This window comes from Dermacentor silvarum, chromosome 7 (assembly GCF_013339745.2).
Source record: "Dermacentor silvarum isolate Dsil-2018 chromosome 7, BIME_Dsil_1.4, whole genome shotgun sequence".
Classification (NCBI taxonomy): domain Eukaryota; kingdom Metazoa; phylum Arthropoda; class Arachnida; order Ixodida; family Ixodidae; genus Dermacentor; species Dermacentor silvarum.
The window spans coordinates 139,758,270-139,781,262 of record NC_051160.1 but is presented as its reverse complement, the minus strand read 5'-3'; the positions used below and the strand labels follow the sequence as shown (position 1 = coordinate 139,781,262).

Genomic DNA, 22,993 nt, shown 5'->3' with positions numbered 1-22,993 from the left:
TTAAATTTTCTGAAACTCTGGCAATTTTCAATTACTGTAACGAGAAACAGAAAGACTACATTTCCGCAATTACTGCCTAAAGCTTTTAATATTGTTTTGCAATTATTTTTTATCACATGAGACGTATCGAAAAAGCTCTCCATAAAGATCAGATGAAGCTTTTAGTGAAACCTATCATGAGTGCTACGCTTCCTTTTCAATTAAACTTTTTTTTTTTGCTTCTACCTTTTAGCCTTTTTGAGATGCGTGAACAATTCGTCCAAGTATATAATGCCCACAGGAACGCAACTTCTATTAAATCAGCCATTTTTGTCATCGTCGTTCAAGGCTTGTCGTACAAGTACGGGTGACTAAGCAGCTGTGTACACTTGTGGCTTAAAATATATACTATGTCTCCATGTAGCAGCCTGAATTTCTGAACTTGTTATTGGTATGGTGTACCTCTGTATGAACGTCCGGGAGAGCATATTCACGTGCCTGAATGACATAATATCGAAAGTTCACTCGGTTTCTTTCCATCCTCGGTCACCATTCAACAGATCAGTATTTTACGCGAAAGGTAACGAGCCTGCAATGCAATGTATTAGCTTCCAGGCTGTCCTTATCGTAAAAATAAAACAGCTTAAAGCATGTCTCTCACGCATCATGACTGCGCTCCAAGGTGGAGATAAGAGAAAAGCTCAAGTCGTGTCACGCGCCAGTCTGGTCACCACATTCATTTATTAATATCTTAGATACCACCCTCCGAATAAGCACAGTGTTTGTGGCATTTAAAAGCACTGAGTTGGTGTAGTAAGTTGGGATGCAAATAAAATTTGGCTAATCAAGCTGAATGCAAGCCCTAAAGTGCCCTCCTGTGCTTGAGACGCCTGATGACAATAAAAAAGACGGAAACAATTTCCTTATCTCGAAAGAAACGACTGTTGCCGACGGCACATAGTTTTTGTTTGACACAATCATCGTTTCGTACGAATAATCTTCGAAATGGATTCATGGTTCCATATGTCATCCTTTGAAACTCATTCCAGAGGTAGGAATAAAAGACGGTGCTGATTGCCAGCTTACACCACCTAAACACAACCATTGACGTCTAGTACGGTTGCTTGTCAATCACCTTTTCACCGTTCGCACTTAATAGAAATAAAAATCGGAGTCAGGCAAATCCAAAAATCAGATTCTGCGTACAGCGGTATTCGCCCTCGTTAGGTGCGTTATCTCAAGGAGATGAAACCATTTGCATAAAAATGACAATCCACGTGGCGAATTCAAACAACTGAATTTTTAACTATTCAATGGTAAGCTCATTTTGTAACGTTAGCTTTCAAGCCGTGGAACTGCGAATTTATGTGTCCTTAGCAGTAATCATTAGACTAGCGCAACCTTGGAGGGGTGCGTGGTATTCGATATATCGTTCGGAATAATAATAATAATAATAATAATAATAATAATCTTTATTATCAATCAATTTGTACATATCATTGTGCGAGGTCTGCCGAAGCCTTCCGTGGGCTTGTATGGCAGGAACCTGGCAGTCAGGGCAAAGCTTTATGCAACCTTATTACACACCAAATGTCAAATTAAAAAAAAATTGAGAAAACGTATCACAGGTAAACATGCCAAGTAAACAACACTTAATGTTCAAATGAAACACGTAGCACACAACAACCATTAAAACAGAGTAAACATGGCACACGATGTGCACAACGTTACAACCTATCGAAAAAGAAAAAAAAACATCATGAAAGCAGCGTGAATAACACTTTACATTCATTTGGCAAAAACCACACAACAAAATAGACCTGATACATGTGAAACTTATTCTATCATTGCCTTGAGGGCCTTTTTTAATCCCGACAAATTTGTCTGATCCATTACTGCACTGGAAAGGTTATTGAACAGGTGGGGGATATAGTACCTTCTTTGTCCTTTTCCATAACGTGTTCGTGTCTGAGGAACTTCATATTTGGGATGTCTACGCAAAGCAACACTTTTATGTACAGGTTCTCGGAAATCATTGCTCCAGAAATAACGCATCACAATTGTCGAACGAAACAAGGACTCAAAATCAGGCATTTCTAAATCTCGAAATAAGTTATCCGTGGTTTGGTTGTATGCAACACTTTTTAGTATACTTTTTAATAGGCTGTCAATTTTATCTTTCTAAAGTCCGCTGCAATTAAAAAAAACAGCAAATGCCGTACCTTATATGCGAATAACCTAAAGCATGCGCTATCATTTCTTTAATCTTGGTAGGTGCATAACTTCTTATACGGTAAAGGACACAAGCAACAATACGCAATCTCGCACAAATTCGAGCCATTTGAATATTCCAAGATAAGTCAGTCTCAAAATATACTCCAAGGTACTTGACACTATCCGCATATTGTACTGGAGCACAAACACAGTCTGGGCAATCCGAACCGTGTAGGAAGACATGTTGACTGGTTACAACAGCCTTTAAAAGATTTCTGAAGCATACTAATTTAGTTTTCCGAGCACTGACTTTTATACGGTTTTTTCTAAACCAGTTCATCACATTTTCTATGTCGCTTTGAAGTAAAGCGACAGCTGCTTCATACTGCATGTGCTTAGAAACAAGCAACGTATCATCTGCATACTGAAAAATAGTACATGAAGTAGTTACCTGTGCCAAGTCACAAACGTACAAATTAAAAAGAAGCGGAGACAAAACGGAACCCTGTGGAACTCCTGCGTTAAGAAACCGCAAAGAACTCTTTTGGTCGCCAATACATACAATCTGAGACCGATTTATCAGGTAGTTTTGTATAAATGCATGGAAATGTCCCCGAAACCCGTAATTGTGTAATTTAGCACAAAGAATACTGTGGCTTACTGAATCGAAAGCCTTAGATATATCTAAAAAAAAGACCACAGGCTACCTGATTAAGTTCGAATGTTTGATATAGAAGATCCGAGAGTTCTTCAAAAAGCGCATGCGTGCTTCTTCCAGGTACGAAACCATACTGGGAAGAAGATAAGATATGTTTTAAGACGAACCCCTCAATCGTTTCAAGCACGTGTCTTCCAACAGTTGCGCCAAGAAAGGAAGAACAGAGATGGGGCGATAGTTCTCTGGCTTCGATGCATCTCCGCCTTTAAATATTGGTATCACGCGTGCTCTCTTTTGTGCATCTTGTATTATACAAGTATCAAATATTCTATTAAAGATAAAAAGGAGCGGATCGGCCAGAACTCTGAAGTTGCGACTTATGTCTTCTGCTGATATGCCGTCAAGTCCGACAGCCCGGCTTTTTCTAGATCGATGTAACAATCGATATAAGTCTTCTTTAATTATTGGTGGAAGAAAAGCAGAATCTGTTATTGAAACAAGACCACTGTTGTGAACAACAGGATCAGTGGGTCCATCATTATCTGCGCAAACCGAAGAAAAGAAATCATTGAAGCTGTCCGCCACATTTTCATTGATAGATCCGAAACTTTTTGTTATCTGATCCAAATACGTACTTAGATAAGAGCCTCTAAGCTCATTTACCAGGGACCACATTTTAGCGGGCTTATAACGCGAGGAAAAAAATTTATTGCGATAGTAGTTCCTCTTAGAACAACGCATCAGTGCTGTAACCTTGTTTCGGGCTTCTCGATAGAGGCATTTAAATGTTTCATCATCAGGGTGCTGTCGACAGCGTTTCCACAAGTTTTCCTTTTCCTCGGTAGCTTTTATTATCCGATTGCTCAGCCAGTATAGGTGTGGTCTTCGCTTTCGGACCAAAACTGTTTTTCTACATGCCTTCTTTAAATCGGAAAGCGCCGCTATAAAATTATTATATACACTGGTCGGACAGCTATTTGTTAACATTGCGTTCCAGTCATAGTGGGAAACTAGTCGGTCAAATTTAATGCAATCAAATATTTCAATTTATTTGGGTTCTTTAGTTTGGGATGGCTGGGAACTTGGGAATGAAAGCTGGCATCCTATAAAATAGTGGTCAGCCAAATTTTTGTCACTTGGACGGAATTTATATTCGAAAAATCTATTGAATGGACCATCACGTGGTCAATACAGGAAGTCACAACTCGAGACAAAAGAAGCTCCTCTCGTGTAGCCTCGTTAACAACTGACTCAATGCCATAGTCAGCCAAGATGTTCAGGTAATTGGTAACCATGGCTTTCTCAGAGTTTAAAATGTCTATGTTAATGTCCCCAATGAGACAAACGTTCGAATTAGGAGGTAGACAAGCGAGATTTTGTTTTAGTTGATTCAAAAACGTTAGCACATGTTCGGAGGGGGGACGATAAATCGCAGCTAAGAACAAAACCATGTTAGTATTTTCCAAGCGGAAGGCGAGGCTTTCCGCCCCCGTAAAAGTAAACGTCGTATTTGTAGTAGCCCATTTAGACTTGATGAATACTGCTATTCCACCACCTCTCCTGGCCGTTCTTGTAAAAAAGTGTTCGTGGTAATTCGGTAGACGAAATTGCGACAACATATCATCTTGAACATTTATCTCCGACAGTACAAATGCATCCACTAAGGCCAAGACGTCAGCAACATCGACAAGGAACTGATCCCAGTATTTTCTTATGCTTCTTATGTTAATGTGAACGACTGAAAAAGAAGGCCTATCGCAGTTTTCGAAAATAGATCCCAATGAACCGAAGTCCGGGAGAGAAAGATAGTGTATCGCCATGAGTTTAAAGCATCTTATCGATGTCAGTGACGGATGCAATCCTGATGACAGGGCCTCCGTCTTCCTTTCGTGCAAAGATCTTTGCATTCCTTACCCAGACAAACTTATAGTTGTTTTCTTTGCCTTTAGATCGAGTTTTCCAAAAAAGTTCCTTGGTAGCTTGGGTCAGGTTTTCATTGAGATACATAGCAGGTACTTTTTTTTTCTGTGCCAAGGCACGAAGCTTGCCACGAGCCGCCAGCCAAGAGTCCCGCAAAAACGGGGACGAGAATCTAATGAGCACGATAGGCGTTTTATCTTTTCTGGCAGGCAGACGGTGGATCGCAACTACGTCACGGGGTTCAAAATCTAGTATTTCTAGCTTCTGCGCAAGATCCGCAATAGCAGTTCGCAAGTTTTCTCCCGGTGAAAGTGGAAGCCCGTGTAGCTCCAGGTTCGACAGTCTGTTATACTGCTCACAACCATTAATATCAGCCCGCAACTGAAGAATCTCAGTGGATTGGGTATTGACAGTCTCCGTCAGCGACACCACTTGAGTTTCTAGGCATTTCAAGGCCGAGTCAGACTCTTTTGTCTTTATCACAACTGTGTGATAGGCTGATGACAGAAACTGTACAGAATTTTGCAGTTCAACTACAGTCTCCTTCACTGACAGCACTTCATCTATTTTCGGTTTTATCGCCAAGAGCTCGTCGAGCTTTTCTCGGAGCGGCAGAAGAACAACCATCATGTCCTCAATACCCCTTAGTTCTTCTCTGAGAGCATTTAATTCCTTTGCGAAAGAGCCAGGATCCCCAGCCACTGCAGTTCCTTCAGGATTATGGGCTGTCAATAAGCTGTTATCACTTGCAGGAGTTATGCATTGCTTGCATTTCCAGGCCTCTCTTTTTGCCACGCCCATTGATGTAAATGTATTTTCAGCCACTCCAGAACAGTTTTTGCCAAGGTGATAGCCTAGCTTGCAATCCAAACACGTCAGGAATCTGCCATCACCTGGCAGCTTCTCCAAACACGATTGACATCTGGTTCGGTCAGGCATGGTCTCACACACAGAGGGAAAAAAATAAAATTGACAAGGCTGAATATACTGCTCGCTAAATACCTATCACATCAGCACTATGTTCAACACAATAAAGCAAAGTATACTTATAACATTAGCACAAGGTTCAACATAACTAGGCAGCAGTCGGCAGCACTGTCAAACAACTATGCTCTCAAAATTAATGGCTCACCTGCCAAGACAATGAACGTGGCGATGAGTACTCGGTAACTACTTCGCCACCGACTGCGGAGCACTGTTGATTCGAAGTGTCTTTTATAGTCCGATAAAGGATCCAGGCGCCACGGTTCGGTGCGATGTCGAAGCTAGCAGCGGCCACTTTGGAGAGCAGCTTAGCGGGCAATCAGGAACACCGCCTAAACCTTCCAGTTGAATACTCGGGCCATGCTTGGGACGAAGAATTGCGCAGCCGCAGAAGCTTGCTCCAGGTTATTTCACGGCGGCTAAAGCAGCACCTGCCAAGACAATGAACGTGGCGATGAGTACTCGGTAACTACTTCGCCACCGACTGCGGAGCACTGTTGATTCGAAGTGTCTTTTATAGTCCGATAAAGGATCCAGGCGCCACGGTTCGGTGCGATGTCGAAGCTAGCAGCGGCCACTTTGGAGAGCAGCTTAGCGGGCAATCAGGAACACCGCCTAACCTTCCAGTTGAATACTCGGGCCATGCTTGGGACGAAGAATTGCGCAGCCGCAGAAGCTTGCTCCAGGTTATTTCACGGGGTCTAGTCGATAAAGGTCAGGGTCGATGTCGAAGCTAGGAGCGGCCACTTTGCAGAGCAGCTTAAGCGGGCAATCAGGAACACCGCCTAAACCTTCCAGCTGAATACTCGGGCCATGCCTGGGACGAAAATTTGCGCAGCCGCAGAAGCATGCTCCAGGTATTTCACGGCGGCTAAGCAGCAGCTGCCAAGACAATGAACGTGGCGATGAGTACTCGGTGACTACTTCGCCACTGACTGCCTCCAATATAATAATAATAATAATAATAATATAATAATAATATAATAATAATAATAATAATAATAATAATAATGTTTATTCACCAAAAATACAGAGCAACACAAACAGGCCGGTCTAAGCCTCAATTGGCTTGTAGGACCGTGCCATGAACATAATACAAACGGTAAATAAAAAGATGATGAGACAGAAAGACAAAGAAAAAAAATGACCTGAAAAAATAAGATAACATTTGGTTATTCTACGTGAAACAGAAGTTGAAGCAGTGAAAATTATGATGACAAAGCGTTGTGGAAGTTAGTTTCACCATGACTCCTTCAATAGTTCTTTCAGCATGCTTTTTGAAGTAGCGTTAAAAATTTCATTCGGTAACTTGTTAAAAATATCCGGCACATATGCACAGCGTCTGGCCGCACCATACTTTGTGGATGAACGAGGAACCATATAGCGGACGTGTTTACGAAGTTCCCTTGTGGAGGTATTTTTTTGTTTGAAAGCGGAAGTCCAAAAGTGTTTTATGACAACTGTTTCAACGAGCAAAGAATGAAAATTAGGCAGACCAAGTTCACGGAAGATGTTTGCATCTGTTACTGTTTGGGAATTGTAGGCAACATTTATAAGAATATTTTTTATAATCCTGTCTACCCTGCATCTCCAACGATCCGAACAGAATCCGAAGACCGTAATACCATATCTCAATACACTATAACCCAATGCATGCACAATCAATTTTTTTTACAGAGAGAGGCGCAATACTTTTCATATTAAACATCAGCCAAGCGACTGACCTCAGTTTTGAACAAATGAGTGATAAGTGATGTTGCCATGATAAGTTGCTATCGAAAAATATTCCAAGATATTTAACACAATCTACGTATGGAATAGGAGTACACTTACAAGGAACACAGTTAGACTTATGTAAGTAGAGAGGCAAGTTAATCACAGTAGTCTTGAGTGGAGAGCGAAAACATACCAGTTGTGTTTTTTGGGCATTGACAGCCATTCCATTGTTACTGAACCAAAGCATCGCATTGTACACGTCATTTTGCAACATTTCAGTTGACATTTTGTAAGATAGATGTTTTGCTAGTAACACAGTGTCGTCAGCATACTGGAACACAAAACATTTGGAAATCGCCAAAGGAAAGTCATTAACGAAGATGTTAAACAACAATGGCGATAAAATTGACCCCTGCGGTACACCCGCATTCAGCGACAACTTAGAACTGAAAACGCCCTTATCATCAGTAGCGACCACTTGAAATCGGTTGCTCAAGTAATTTTTGAGAATGTTGTAAAAGGGTCCACGAAATCCCCCAAAATACAGTTTACTTAACAAGATTTGGTGGTTCAGGGTGTCAAACGCTTTCGCTACGTCTAAGAAGAGAGCACACGCGAAAAGATTCTGATCGAATGCCGAGAACAGGTCGTCTGCAAATTCTTCAAGCAGTGCCACAGTACCGCGCCCAGAAACAAAACCAAACTGGCGATCGGTCAGGATAGAAAATTTGTTAAGAAAAGAAGACATAGTGTGGAAAAGAAATTTTTCTAAGACCTGAGCAATAACCGGTAAGATAGAAATTGGCCGATAGTTTTCAATCTTATCTTTCTTCCCTGACTTATGTAGCGGTAAAACAACTGCCGTTTTTAGGCATGCCGGAATTTCATCACCTTCCAAAAACCCATTCAGAATATGAAGAATAATATCTGCCAGAACATTGAAATTCCTTCGGATGATGTGTAATGATACTCCATCATATCCAGTGGGCTTGTTAGGACGGAAACTGAAAAGAATTTCTTCCAGATCACACTTCGAAAATTTCGGAAGAAAAGCTGACTCAGATATGGAATGCGTTAACGACCGAGTGTTTGTGGATAAAGAAACAGCGCTTAGGGATGCTTTTACAAAGTGCCTGTTGAAAGCATCAGCCACTGCTGTGAGAGGTTGCTGAAAAGAATCGAAAACAGACCGTTTACTGGAACTCATCCCTCTGAGATGATTTAATAAAGACCAAGTTTTGCTTACATTATTTGAAGATTGCTGAAATTTATGAAAGAAGTAACGGCGTTTGGCGCCACGCAGAAGAGCAACAGCTCTATTTCTTGCCGACTTGTATTCTAATCGCAGTGTTTGGTTTCTCGGATTTCTTTTACAGCGTTTCCACAGGGTATCTCGATACGAAATCGCAGCAAGAATTTCCGCGTTCATCCAGCAGTGACCCTTTCTTATTGGTTTAGCTACTAACCGTGTGCAACGTAATTCGAAATTTTTTAGCTGCGTACAGAATCTTTCATACACGTTGCTTGACGAGCCTTCTTTGGTTAAGGATGCCCAGTCAAACGAAACGACAAGATTATCAAACTTAGCTTGATTAACTATAGGGACAAGGCATTTGCGCTGCCCGGGTGTATTTCCAACCGACGGCGTTCCAGGCGCATCCGGTAATACAAGACGGCATGCTACAAAGTAGTGGTCAGCCAACCTTTGTAAAATAGTACATGACCTAAATGTACAGTTGGGAGCTCTGACCGCTATGTGATCTAAGCAGGACTGCACTAGGCAATTATTAACTAATTCCGCTCTAGTGGGAGCTCCAATTGTACATTCCAGACCATAAGCGGACAACGTAGATAATCACAAACAGATACTTTTTCAGGACATAAAATGTTGATATTAAAGTCCCCGATCAAGCAGAATTGGTCCACTGAGCTCCACTGCCGCAGAGTTTCATCAAGCTCTACAAGAAACCGTGAGAGGCTGCATGAAGGCGGTCGATAGACCGATAAGATATGCACAGAAAATGACCTTTAAAAACTTTGACCATCATAGATTCAGCATGCACAAAAGAAACATCAACAGAAAAAGCTTCACAGTTGTCGTTTACAAAGAGAGCAATGCCTCCGCCACGACGCCCGCTTCGTGTAACAAAATGTACTGAAAAGCCCTGTAGGGTGAAAGTATTAAGGCAAGCTTGGGAAACATTGATTTCTGTTAATACAAAAACATCCACAAATCCAGCTGCAGACTCAGCCAGAAATTTAAGCTCTTCCCAGTATTTACGCATACTTCTTATATTAACGCTCACAATGGTGAAACTTTCATCAGAATTGCATCGAAATTCTGTTTTAAATGAACTGAAGTCCGGTAGTTGGCGGAAAGAAAAAGGCATGTTGGCTAAACAATGTTTTCCAGGTCTGCTTGTTTACCGATTCAGACAAGAGACGCTGTTTCATTCTTTTTCACAAAAATCTTGCCTCCTTTCGTCCAGCAATAATAATAATAATAATAATAATAATAATAATAATAATAATAATAATAATAATAATAATAATAATAATAATAATAATAACTTATTATTATTGTTATATAATATAATTATTATTATATAATAATAAATTATTATTATTAATATTAATAATAATAATAATAATAATAATAATAATAATAATAATAATAATAATAATGTTTATTTTTCATCATCACACTGATGAAAAAAGCTGTAGGTACGTAAAAGCTGCTCTTCGCAGAGGCAGCTTGACAAAGGCCCACACCTACCTTTGTGCAGAACAGTCAGCAGCGGCAACAACAATAACATGCAACATACAACAAATCTGCTCAAAAACAAGAATACAGAAAATATGTTCGCACAACATACAAAGCACAAGAACGAGTATAAGGGTGAACAAATGGAACTCGTTGTTCTATTGTAGTTACGGAAGATGAACCGAACAAAATTATTCTGATCAAGGTATAATAAACTGATTAGTTTGTCCTGAGCAGAATCCCACACATGATTGCACACTGCAGCTTAGGATACACGACTGCTTTATAAATAACTAGTTGTAGAGACGAAGGGGCGATTAGAATGTTGCAACGTAGATAGCCTTCCATGCGGTGAGCAGTGTTAATTACGTAGTTTGTATGGACCGTCTATTATAACCTTGAGGTAATGTTTCCACCTATTTATTTATATTAGTTGACAAATTGCAGAACATTATTTAGGCTGCAAAAGTGTTGTCCAGTTTTCTATTATCTTTATAATGTTAGAAAGTAGGCTTGCCACAGTTTTCAAACACTGACCATGGTATCGCTCAGGCGAGAATGAAGCTAGCGCTGGCAGTAATGCTGTCGTCTAAAATGAACGTTGTGCGCATTCTCGATTAGAGGCACGTCTCGCTGCAACAGTTTACCTGTGCAATATTTTTAAGAATCCTGAAATTACAAGAAAACAGGATCCAAATTCACAAAACATTTTGTTTGTAATTACTGTTTACCATTCGACGACAGCCTTGTTTGTGTTCGACATCACAGCTAGGTGGCTTGTTGCAGTGCGAAGAGGTTAAGAAACTTTTGGGGAATACGATTTCTGAATACAATTTGTCAGCATACGAGGAATAAGGATTATAAACAGGGATAAGGTGCCTCAGAAAGGCTGGCCAACGTTTCGATAGGAGGACCTATCGAAACGTTGGCCAGCCTTTCTGAGGCACCTTATCCCTGTTTATAATCCTTATTCCTCGTGAGCTACTCCATTAGTCAGCCATCTTTTTTTGATTTGTGAGCATAGTAATTTAGTAGTCCCAAGAATAATGCGCGTAAGACGATCAGCTGTACTCGCATGCGAAGTCTCCTCTATCAGTGTGTTTTTAGAGCACAGCTCTCGATGGCCCGTTCCTGTGGCTAGCGTCGGTGGTGTAGCCGAGCGAACGAGCACAACAGCGAAGAATGAAAGAGAAAATCGTAGTGCCGACGACCGTTACGAGATGGCGCCAGAGTGCTGCGCGTCGTCTGTTCACTTTATATTTCTTCGGTCACAGCGTTTCATCGGCTAAGTTATGCCTCGACGCTCGACGCGCCTGCATGCATAAAAGTTTCTGAATGTTATCTATCCGTTGGCTCGGCTGTTGTAACGAAAGCTTTTTGTAGTCTGATTGTATGCGCGACGCGAATTATGTAGTGCTTTCTGGAAGCCACGCGGACCCCAGCGATTACTCCGGAACCTTCGACGAGTCACGTATAAAAGCCGACGCGCTTCATCCGCAGATCAGATTTTCGACGATCGCCGACTCTGCTCGCCGCTATCGTTGTACTTGACTGTTAGTTGTTTTAAAACGCTTCGCTCCGTCTAGAGCGTGGCGCACGAGACTGAATGTCCGCGCCAGCCAATAGCGAATTGAAAACACGTAAATAGCTGCGCTCCAATTTCGCATTAGGGATCATCGTAATAGTCGGGGAATTTTTTATATGCTGTAATGCAATCTTGGTAAGGGTGGCGCATCAGCATCATGTTTTTACGAAATTCTTCCGCCTTAATAGTATATCTATGAAGTATAACAACATTCCTATTCAGCCCTATTGACAAGGATGTGAACTAATTTTGAACAGCGTACCGCAATGAATTCGCGAGAAAGGAAGTGGAAACACGGAATGCAGAGACAGAGCATCATTCAAAACGCTAATGACGGTGGCCCGACTTAAGTGCACTTGAAATATTTGCGGCACACGAACACTTCATAAATCACTTTCTTCCAAATCCGCAGCTCTATCGCGAACTACTTGTTCCTTTTCTTAGCCTTCAAGAATTGGCGCAAACTCATTTTCATCAATATTCTACGATTTTTTCACTGTAGCACAGTCAACATGCGGCTATTTTACGCCCGCTTATCAGATGTAGCCGTTCCGTAGAGCTTTGAAACGCTGCGCCACAGAAGCAGGGAACCCATCACCTTGCTACGTCTTAGGAGAAAATGTGTGTTTGTGGCAACGCCCGCATACCTGTAAAGTGCGAATTCCAAGAACGGTTTATTTTTGTATCTCTAGCTGTCTCTCTTTTACAACAGCATAGGCTGTTAGGAGCAAGCTTTAGATCGGGCATACTCCGATGCTACCTATTCAAAACACTTGTAAAACAGAAATGCTCTACTGGGATAATTCCGGGACGGATCTGAATGAAATTTATTGCATTTGAGACAGAAAGTTGTGTTGTAGTGATATCGTCAAGCAGAACTTCTAATTAGGGCGCGAATATTTTACAAAAGTTGCGGGAAAACAGTAGCTTTAGAAAAACAGAAGCACACTGTTTGCAAGTTCATGTCATGATTCTGATGGACGTGCTTTTCCTGTTTATGCTTCCATACTTGAGTTTGGTATTTGGTTAAAGCTCAACCGGGGGCCCGTAACCATTTCTGATTGTTCTTTGTTGAGGTGATATCCCAGACTCGTGCGCAAATAGAGGCCGTTTTGAGTGCAATACAAGCCGGCTGTTTGTCAGCGCTGGTGATGTGTTTATGTGTTTATAGTCTTCCTTCTAGTCGAACTGCGTTTTTGATATGATTTACAGCGTCAAGTTCATGTGCGCAGAGGCCTCGTTTATTCACCGCGTTTCAGACACAATATGAATGCTCAGTGAAACACAATCTCATTTTACAGCATATCCAAGTCCGAGAAAAGAGTGAGGTCTAGCTACTGGATCCAGACATGCACGAAGCCGCTATCGCCGGATACGCTTGGCACCTACGTGGACACAGCCGCCGAAAAATTTGGCGACCGTGTTGGCTGGGCGTTTGTGCAGGAGGGAAAGGAGTGCACCTTCGCTGACTTCAGAGATCAGGTGAGCGTCTGGTTGTCTGCATTGTTTGTCGTACTTGTGCAACAGGTTCGTGCGCAAATAGAGACTGTTTTGAGTGCAATAAAAGCCGGCTGTTTGTCAGCACTGCACGAGTTGCAACAGGTTCGCTTAGCTTGGCATGCTTGGCTGGCAACTGTTCCGCCCTAGTATCGCTTATAGTACTAGCACGACTATAGTACTAAACGTTCCTCAACTGAGCCTCTCGGAAAATGGCGATCAGTAGGCGTACAAATAAATCTTTATTACTTCGGATCCTTCATGGGAGACTACATGTTGAAAGCCCGCGTGTGGAAGACCCATCTTCTGTAGGCCGTGAGGTAACACATTACTCTCCTCTTCCAATTGCGGGCACAACCAGACGAGATGTTCCACATGACTTAAACAGATAGCCCAAAATCGCAACCATTTATTAAATTAAATTGTGGGATTTTACGTGCCAAAACCATGATCTGAATTTGAGGCACGCCGTAGTGGGGGACTCCGGAATAATTTTGATCATCTGGGGTTCTGAAACGTGCACCTAAATTTAAGTAAACGGGTGTTTTCGCATTTCGCCCCGTTGAAATGCGGCCGCCGTGGCCAGGATTTGATCCCGCTACCTAGCGCTTAGCAGCCCAACATCATAGCAACCACGGCGGGTGCAACTATTTATGGGTAGTAAACGACATAAATTACAACGTTGGTGCTTCAGCTACAAAGGAAAGGAAGAATACACTACATAAATAAATACATACATAAAACACATCATAAGCGCAGTGGTTAGCAAATATACGTAGAAGAAAAACATATAGAAAAGAAGTTCGCGTTAATTGACCCGAAAACATTATACAAATAATTAATGTATACTTTTGTTATTGGAAAAAATATTAGTACATAGTTTGTCGTATTTATTTGCTACATTTTGTGTGCCATGTTCCACACTTTCGGTTCCGTAAGGTGCACGAGAAAAAGAAATCTGAGCATGGTGGATGCCGAAAAAGATCTGCACCCGAAATTATTTTCAGATTTGCAAGATTTAAACGTTCAGCTGGTTTCATAACATTGTAGTTTTGCAAGTACGTAATTATTTGTGTGTGTAAATGTCTCTAGGCTTTAAGAATTTATTTTTCCAATAAAGCAGCTCGGTATGGTCGAAGGACTTTCGTACTTTCGATTGCACGGAGCGCTTTCTTCCGTGTTAGACATATTTGAGTGAAGGTTTGTTGCTGTTGTGGTAACCCACACCAAAGGAGGAAATTATAAACGTTATTTTAGGAGGGCATAGTATAGAAACGTCTTTTATGGGAATAAGAAGTGGGTGACGATTAAAGTAAGGCATACACAGTGCTTTACTTAACTTTAGCGATAATTTTCTTACGTTGTCATTCCAGGACTTGCGTTCAGAAAATACACCTAGTATTTTCCACATTTTTCAACTTGAATTACGTTTTGTTATAAATTGTGCACCCAGGACCACGGAGGTAGCTTGGGGCTGGCGGTCTGGAGCTTGACCAGCAGGGAGGGGCCCAGGTAGAGACGCGGATGTTCGACGTAACGAGTAACAAAGAAGGATTAATTACATCGCTAGGGAGAAGTCAGTTCTACAAGCTTCCTGACGGAGAGTGACACACACACTAACTTGTGCTGAAGACTGATGTCAATTGGCGGGGGCGCCCAGTATATATAGGAACGCCCTCGCTGAGGAGGAGAGAGCGAACGCTCTCCACGCTTGTGGCCGCCGCTTGGTACATAGAAGTAAATTCAACGGATTTTCTAACTGACACTGGCCCAGCAGAGGCAAACGCACTGACGCGCGCACACGCTCACATAGACACCGCCGGCGTCTCCCTCGCTGAGGAGCAGAAGGAGCGAATGCGCACACGAGGCTTAAAGGCAACTGCAAACTCCTACCTTGGTAGACGAGATTAGACACACACACTCGAAACATCCGTGTCTTCACTAAATAGGAAAGGATCAACCAAGTTGCCCCGTATTTCTGTTACCTTTGTGTTAGTCTGAAATTTACAAGTATGCTCATGCGAGAATGACATCTTTGAAGCATGTCCCCTAATGGTAATATTAATAAAGCATTAGCTGTGACGAGGTTTATTGGAGTCGTCGAGCTATAGCCGAAGACACAGCGGCAGCAACGATGGGCTCATCTGGACGACGATGATGATGATTTTTATTGATTTATTTCATACTGCAGACCAAGAATTGGTCCAAGCAGGACAGGTACAAGCGGTAGGATAAAAGTACAAACACAAAAGATAACACGGGAAAATATTACGGAATATAGAAACATAACATCAATTAATAGTACGTATAACCAATTAACAGTACGTAACATAGGAAAAAATTACGCAAATGGAAATGCCAATTAACAGTACGTATCAAGGCCCTATGTAACAGAAAATTGGCTAAGATCAGTTAGACGGTTCCATTCTAACACAGTACGCGGGAATGAATGAATGAATGAATAAACCTTTATTTGAAACAGTGAGTTAGTTGGCAGTCGAGGTGGGAGGGTCCCTTATTCCAGGAACCCTCTGGCTTGGATCGCCCTCCGGGCCCGGGCGACGAGTTCGCGCTGGTCGACCAGGTCCGGCTTGGAGATCGCAGCCTCCCACGTCTCTGCGAGGAGGGTCGGGTCTGCGTCTGCTGCTATTGGTTGTGTCGTTGTAATGCTTGCTCGGGTGTGCTTGCATTGCAGTAGGAGGTGTGCCAAGGTGTCTGGCACGTTGCAGTGTGGAGAGGTGTAGCTGTATATCGTCGGGTGGAAATGATGCAGTAAGCTTCCGTGGGTGAAGGTATTGCTCTGGAGCCGCCTGTAGTCGGTGCCTTCGTTTCTCGTTAGTTTTGGATGTGGTGGGGGGTATACCCTGCGTCCAAGCCGATAGTGCTGCAGTAGCGCTTGATAAGTTAGCGGTATTGTTTCCGTTTCCTCCGCTGATTTGGGTGGGTGGGGCATGTCGAAAATCTCGTGCGGGGAGGCCCGGTTGACGCTTGCGCGTGTGCCGCTTCATTCCCCTCGAGTCCCTCATGTCCCGGAACCCACATGATGCAGTTGTAGGGGGGAGGAGTGTCGCCACGTTTCATTATGTTTATCGCTTTGACGGAGATCCCGCCCTTCATGTAGTTGCGTGCCGCTGTTTGAGAGTCGGTGAAGACCACTATGGCATTGCCGCTTGTATGGGTGGCGAGTGCTATAGCGGCCTCCTCTGCTGTGTCCGCGTGTTTGGTGAGAATCGTAGCCAACGCCAGTGTCGTTCCCCTGTAGTCTGTGACGCTGATGGCGAAAGCGTTTCGGCCCGGATACTTGGCTGCGTCCACGTAGCGCGCCTGCGGGTCGTTACGGTGCTTCTGTCTGATGGCGTTTACCCTGGCGAGCCGTCTGCCTCGATGGTGTTCTGGATGCATGTTCCGAGGGATCTAATGAACTTGTAGGCAATCTTGGAGCTTCGATATGATCTTTTCCTTACGTTCGCCATCAAGTTCTAGCTTGGTTGCGTATCCTGTCCGTCGGAGGACTACTCGGCCTGTGGTTGTGAGCTTGAGTCTCTCGATCTGGTTGATGAGGTGCGCTTCCGCAAGTTCTTCCCAGGAGTTGTGAACTCCCATGCGAAGCAATCGGTCAGTGGAGGCGGTTGTTGGCAGTCCTAGGGCGAGCTTCGTGGCCTTTCGTATTAGGAGGTTTAGCTTTTGTTGCTCGGCTGTCTTCAGGTTGAGGTAAGGAGTTCCGTATGTAATGCGGCTGTACAGGAGGGCTTGTACCATTCGCAAGGTGTCGTGCTCTTTGAGGCCATTGCGGCGATTTGCCACGCGTCGTATCAGATGAGTCAGCTGTGCCACAGTGTTCTGTAGTCTAGGGAATGTGGCGGAGCCGGACCCGTCCTTGTGTATATGGAGTCCGAGGATTCGAAGTGAGTCGACCTTCGGTATCGGGACTCCCTGAAGAAGGACTTGTGGGTCCGGTGCGTCGTGGCTTGGGGGCCGGCCCCGGGTGCGTGCCGCGAGTACTAATAGCTCGGATTTATCCGGGGCACAGTGGAGGCCGCAGGTGTTCAGGTACCGTTCGATGATGTTGACCGCCTCCTGAAGACGGTCCTCCTGTTCACCCGTGCTCGCGCCTCTCGTCCACAGTGTGATATCATCTGCATATTAGAGCATGAAATATCCCTGGGATTGTGTCTAAGAGGCGGGGAAGTTTGAGGAGGGCCACGTTGAAGAGGAGTGGCGAGATTACCGAACCCTGCGGCGTACCCCTGTTAGGTAGGTGAAATGTCTTGCTCCGGTGATTGGCAATTCCCACCGTGGCTGTACGGTTGGTGAGGAAAGCGCGTATGTAGGCGCATGTTTTGGCATCGCAGCCGATATCTTCTAGGTTACGGAGAATGGCTTCATGGCTCACGTTATCGAAGGCGCCCTTTACGTCTAGAGCTAGAATGGATGACTTGCTGTGTTTGCTCAAATGGTCAAGAATATCTTCCTTTAGCTGGAAGAGGACGTCCTGCGTGGAGAGCATCTGGCGGAAGCCGAACATGTTTTGTGGATAGCGATCGTTGTCCTCGAGATGTGTGGTGAGCCGCTCGTTGACCATGTGTTCAAATAGTTTCCCGGCGCAGGACGTAAGGGAGATGCGGCGGAGATTTGCGATGGAGATGGGTTTGTTCGGCTTGGGTACCATGGTCACCTCCGAGTGTTTCCAGGCTGTTGGTAGCTCGCCCTTAATCCAGCAGTCGTTATAGTACCGAAGGAGAGCCGCCAACGCCCGAGGGGGTAGCTGCCGAAGGTGCTTGTTGGTGACTCTGTCTTTGCCCGGGCTCGTATTGCGTGTTAATCTAGAGAGGGCCGCCTGTAACTCTGCCTGTGTGAAAGGCCGATCTAGCTCTTCGTTCGACGCTCCTTCGTACTCCCTGGTGGTGGAAAGGTTGGTGGCAGTGGTGTGCGGGGTAGCTGAGCCGTGTAGCTTCGTCTGAAGTTCTTGGAGAAGCTGATCCTCTGTGCCGCCATAGTTGTGGATTAGCCGGTGAATTGTATGTCTTTGTTGGGTTTTGGTGTGGGTGTCGTCGACCAGTGCTCGAAGTATATGCCAAGTTTTCTTTGTGCTGAGCGTCCCTTGAAGTTGGTCGCAGAAGGATCGCCAGTTCTGGCTCGCTTGCTGCTCAGCGTACTCCTGTGCCTGCGTGCTTAATAGGGCAATTCGGCGCTGGAGCTTGCGGTTGAGCTTTTGCCGTCGCCATCGTTTGAGAAGCGATCGCCGAGTCTCCCATAAGTGCAGTAGGTGATTATCGACCACTGGATTGTCCTCGTCTAGATGAATCGTCCTAGTGTGGCCGTCAGCCGCACCCACGATACCGTTTAGCCAAGCTTCAATGTCTTCAATGTCCGAAACGTCGTCAAGCTCATTCCTATACGCGTTCCAGTCAGTGAGTCGCGCCTTTCCTGTCTTGGGCGCGCGGTGAGATTGTTCAACCTCGATTTGAATTATGTGGTGATCGCTCCCTAGCGTATCTGGGAGTCGGGTCCACGTGGCCTTTCGCACGTCTCGGGTGAACGTGAGATCAGGATTGGTGTCCCTCGACACGCTGTTGCCCACTCGTGTTGGTTGGAGCAGGTCATTCTATAGCGTAAGGCCGTGCTGTTGTGCGGCGTCGTGAACCCGTGCCCCTTTCTTGGTGGTATTGGGGTAGCCCCAGGCCGCGTGTGGGGCGTTAAAGTCCCCCACTACAACAAGCCGGTTACCGTTAACGCTCTTGCGAAGCTCCCGGACGAAGTGGTCGTAGTGGCGTAGCTGCTCTCGCGGGAAAAGGAAAACTTAAACGCGTTAGTTTTAGCAAAGTACAGAGTTAAAGAATGAGCTTGGTGATGTCGTGTGTGTCTAGTGGACAGAGGAGATAAATATGCATGTGGGTCAAGGGCTAACTTATGATTAAGAAGTAGGTAAAGAAAGTTGAGGCGGTTCTTTTTTCGTCGTTGTTCAAGTTTTTCAATGTTGTTAGCAGCCATGAGTTCAGACGGTGAGTCTGTACTTTTAAATTTAGAATAAACAAACCTAACTGCCTTTCTTTGTACAGCTTCAAGTTTTTTTATGTTAGATTTAGTGAAGGGGTCCCACAACACAAGACTATTCTAGTTTAGGTCTTATATAGGTAAAGTAACTAAGAAGTTTAATGTTAGAAGGAGAATTTCTAAGCTAATGCTTTAGAAAACACAACTTACGAAAGGCGGCAGAACATATGTTGTCTATGTGTAGGTTCCAAGATAGGTCATTAGTTATTGTTAAGCCGAGATATTTGTAGCTGGTTACCTGTTGCAGTGATGATGAGCCAAGGTTATACGTAAAGTCAAGAGGTGTTTTTGTACGAGTTACACAAAGATAAACAGTTTTCTTGTACGTTTGTAGCCATACCATGTTCATTACACCAGTTTAATATGTTATTAAGACTAAAATTCAAATTGTGTTGATCATTAGTACAAGTAACTTGACGAAAAAGCACACAATCATCCGCGAACAGTCTGATTTGAGTTCCTGGTAGTACTACGTTAACAATGTCATTTACATAAAATAAAAACAACAATGGCCCCAGAACACTGCCCTGGTGCACGCCTGATGTTACAGGAAGAAAGCTCGAATTTCGATGACGAAAGCTCGATGATTTAATTACATCCACTTTGAAACGGGGTGGTCACAAATGGTCACCTAACCTGCTTGATTTAATCAGATTTGCTATACATGTTTTTATCTAGCATTTTTGCATACATTTCATTAATCTTTCTTTTTCAATATTTACCTTGTACCGCTACCTATAACATTGTGAGGTCAAATCAGGTCGTATCAACCTATTCCCTGATTTTTTCCCCACCAATACTGTAACGTCTCTTGCTTATCTCGACTGCTGACCGGTTGATGCTTCCGTCCACTTTAAACCCAAGCGCTTCTGATAGGTGTATGTTACCTACTGTTCTCACTGGGTGAATCCCTTCACATTCCATTAGGATGTGTTCAGTGGTCTCTGGATCTTTGCTGCAGCATACACATGCCTCATCAAGTTCCGAATGAGCACGAGGTCGCGGGATCGAATCCCGGCCACGGCAGCCGCATTTCGATGGGGGCGAAATACGAAAACACCCGTGTACTTAGATTTAGGTGCAAGTTAAAGAACCCCAGGTGGTCCTAATTTCCGGAATCCCCCACTACGGCGTGCCTCATAATCAGATCGTGGTTTTGGCACGCAAAACCCATAATTTAATTTTGAATTTTTTTTAAGTTCCGAATATTTGCTTCGGTATATTTTGGTCCTTAGGCAACCGGATCGAGCTTGAAATAGCAAGGCACTGCCATTTGTGTTATCGTACATATTTACCCGTCTAATTTCTTTCTTATCATTGTTGTAAATCTCCATGGTCCTTTTTATTTCTATTCTTGGCATCCAATTCACTGTCTCTATTTCTCTCACTTTCTTTCTGATGACTCCTGGTTGTCCATTTAGAGTTTGAATTATCCTGTACTTGGTTGCCAACTTTCTTGACCTCTTCCTCCATTCTGTGTCCACGCTTTTTAGGTACAGACAGTTCTGCACTTTAGCCACCCATTTAATTTGATTCATATACCTGAGTCTTTCTTCAAAACTAATATTGCTCTGTGGTTCTCTGACTTCAAAAGAAGCCCTACCCGTGTCATCTTGCATTGCCTAATTTGTGGTTTTACCGTGGGCTCCCAAAGCCAACCGCCCTACTGATCTTTGGTTAACTTCCAACCCCGACAAGATAAACTGATGCGCATCGCGCGGAGGCGAGCGTCATCTGGTGCTGCTGTGAGGAACCCAGCGGCGCGCGTGCTTCGTTGATATTGGTTGGCTTATTCGGCAAGGAAGCAGCCGGGCCGCAGCTCCCACGGTCACGAAACCCGGCGAGGTTCGCATAGAATTCGCAAACGGACTCGTAGCTTAAATCACAAAAGCTACTAAAGCTGGCGGATACACAACGGCAATGTTTTTGCAGGTCATGATTCACGAGCAGACCCTCTGTGGGAAATGCGCGGGCGTGTCTTGCGTTCTTAAACTTTTGTTTCAGCTGCTAGTGTTATGAGGTCACATGGGCTCAATTACCGCCAGTTTTATGAACTTCTGAAGACAGCGGAATGTGAGTTTGTAGACGTGTCATTTTAAGCGGCAGTTTAATGACTGAGTTGAGGAAAATTATGGCTAGATTTTCAGCTATAGCGAAGTAATCAGATTTCCCTGCACGGAATAATCGCCCCGAGCAACATATGTCAATTTATAAGTGGCTCTAAAATGGTCCTTTTGCGTCGGCTTTAACGGATTTCATGAATAATCTCAACGTGAAGCTGCAAAGGGAAGCACACCTCATCTATGGACATAAATGGCTTCAGGGCGAAACCCAATCGGCGATTGCACACATTATATTTTGGGAGCGATTCTCTGCCATTGAAGCGACGAAGGAGGACCTACACATGTTCCAAAATTCATTTAGCCACAATGTGGATGCACTGCCAGGTTCCGTTCAGTTAGAAGTAATTCAACTGCAGTCAAACGATATTTTGAAGAAGACGTATTAAGAAAATGTAAGCAATTTTTATAAATTACTAAGTCTGAACAGTTCCGACACCTAAAGCAATTTGTCCGCGGGTAGATGTTCATCTTCGGCAGTAGCTACCATTGTAAGCAAACTTTCTCCAGAGTGAAATTTGTGAAGTCGAGGTAAAAGACTAATTTTCTCACGAAATTATCAGTTCTCTGCTCATTTTTTGTCTCATCATGGTTGCCACCGCAGTTCAGTGAAATTATAGTGATAGCATCAGGTTCAAACCTCACATCAGCCCCCATCCTAAGTCTTGGCAATGCAGTTAATTTCGCATGCATTCAAATATACCGGGTGTTCAAAATTAAGTTTACGGAATTTTTAAAAATCGCTTGTGGCAGGTAGCATAATTCTTATCGTTTCGCTGGGTTGTTCGAAGAGGCGGACATTAGTAGCACGAGAAATTGAAGCACATATTCAACTAATTAACAAACATTAACTAATTAACTTCTTAGATAATTACTCTGCGGCACATATTGCGATTTACGAATCCTAGCCGGTGAGTTTGCAAGACGCATCCAATTGAAATGAATATCCAGCATGACACCAGTTTCGATATATTATTTCCCAAAGTGTGCCACGAAATACGTGAGCGTTCCTGTTACTTTTGTGCTTCAATGTATAAGACAGCATTTTTGTAAAAAAGTAAGTGGAACAACAGTGCATCTTTAGGGCGAGTTTGGTGGCGCATATCTCCAACCTGGTGTCATTCTGGAAATGTATTTCAAGTGAATCCGCCTGACAATCTCACCGGCCACAATTGGTAAATCGTAATATGTATCGTGAAGTAATTAACTAAGAAGCCAATTAGTGAATCTTTGTTAATTAGTCGAATGTGTGTTTTGATTTCTAGTGCTACTAATGTCCGCCTCTTCGAATAACCCAACTCAACGATAAGAATTATGCTACCTGCCACAGACCATTTTTAAAAATTCCCTAAAACTTGATTTTGAACACCCGGTAGTACATTCTGCTTAGTGCCCTGTGTGGCATAATGTTAATATTACAAATATGTGCGGATGATAGTGTAAATGTGGGAATTTCTATTTCCTCCTCTATTATTTTAAAGATAATTCTACTCAACATCAAT

The 22,993-nt window shown here is 43.5% G+C and overlaps 1 protein-coding gene across 17 annotated transcripts in view; it reads left to right on the top strand.

Moving 5' to 3' along the window:
- Positions 1–22,993, top strand: part of LOC119458481 (medium-chain acyl-CoA ligase ACSF2, mitochondrial) — a 574,759-nt gene that overhangs the window by 19,898 nt on the left and 531,868 nt on the right. For 2 of the 17 annotated variants that reach the window (XM_049671248.1, XM_049671247.1), the window contains exon 2: positions 13,122–13,302. The exons of 13 other annotated variants lie outside the window; for them this stretch is intronic. In XM_049671248.1, the coding sequence (XP_049527205.1) occupies positions 13,122–13,302 (181 nt within the window). Of the gene's footprint in view, positions 1–13,121; positions 13,303–22,993 lie in introns of those variants that run through there. 2 more of the 17 variants (XM_049671256.1, XM_049671257.1) reach the window with 1 other exon arrangement.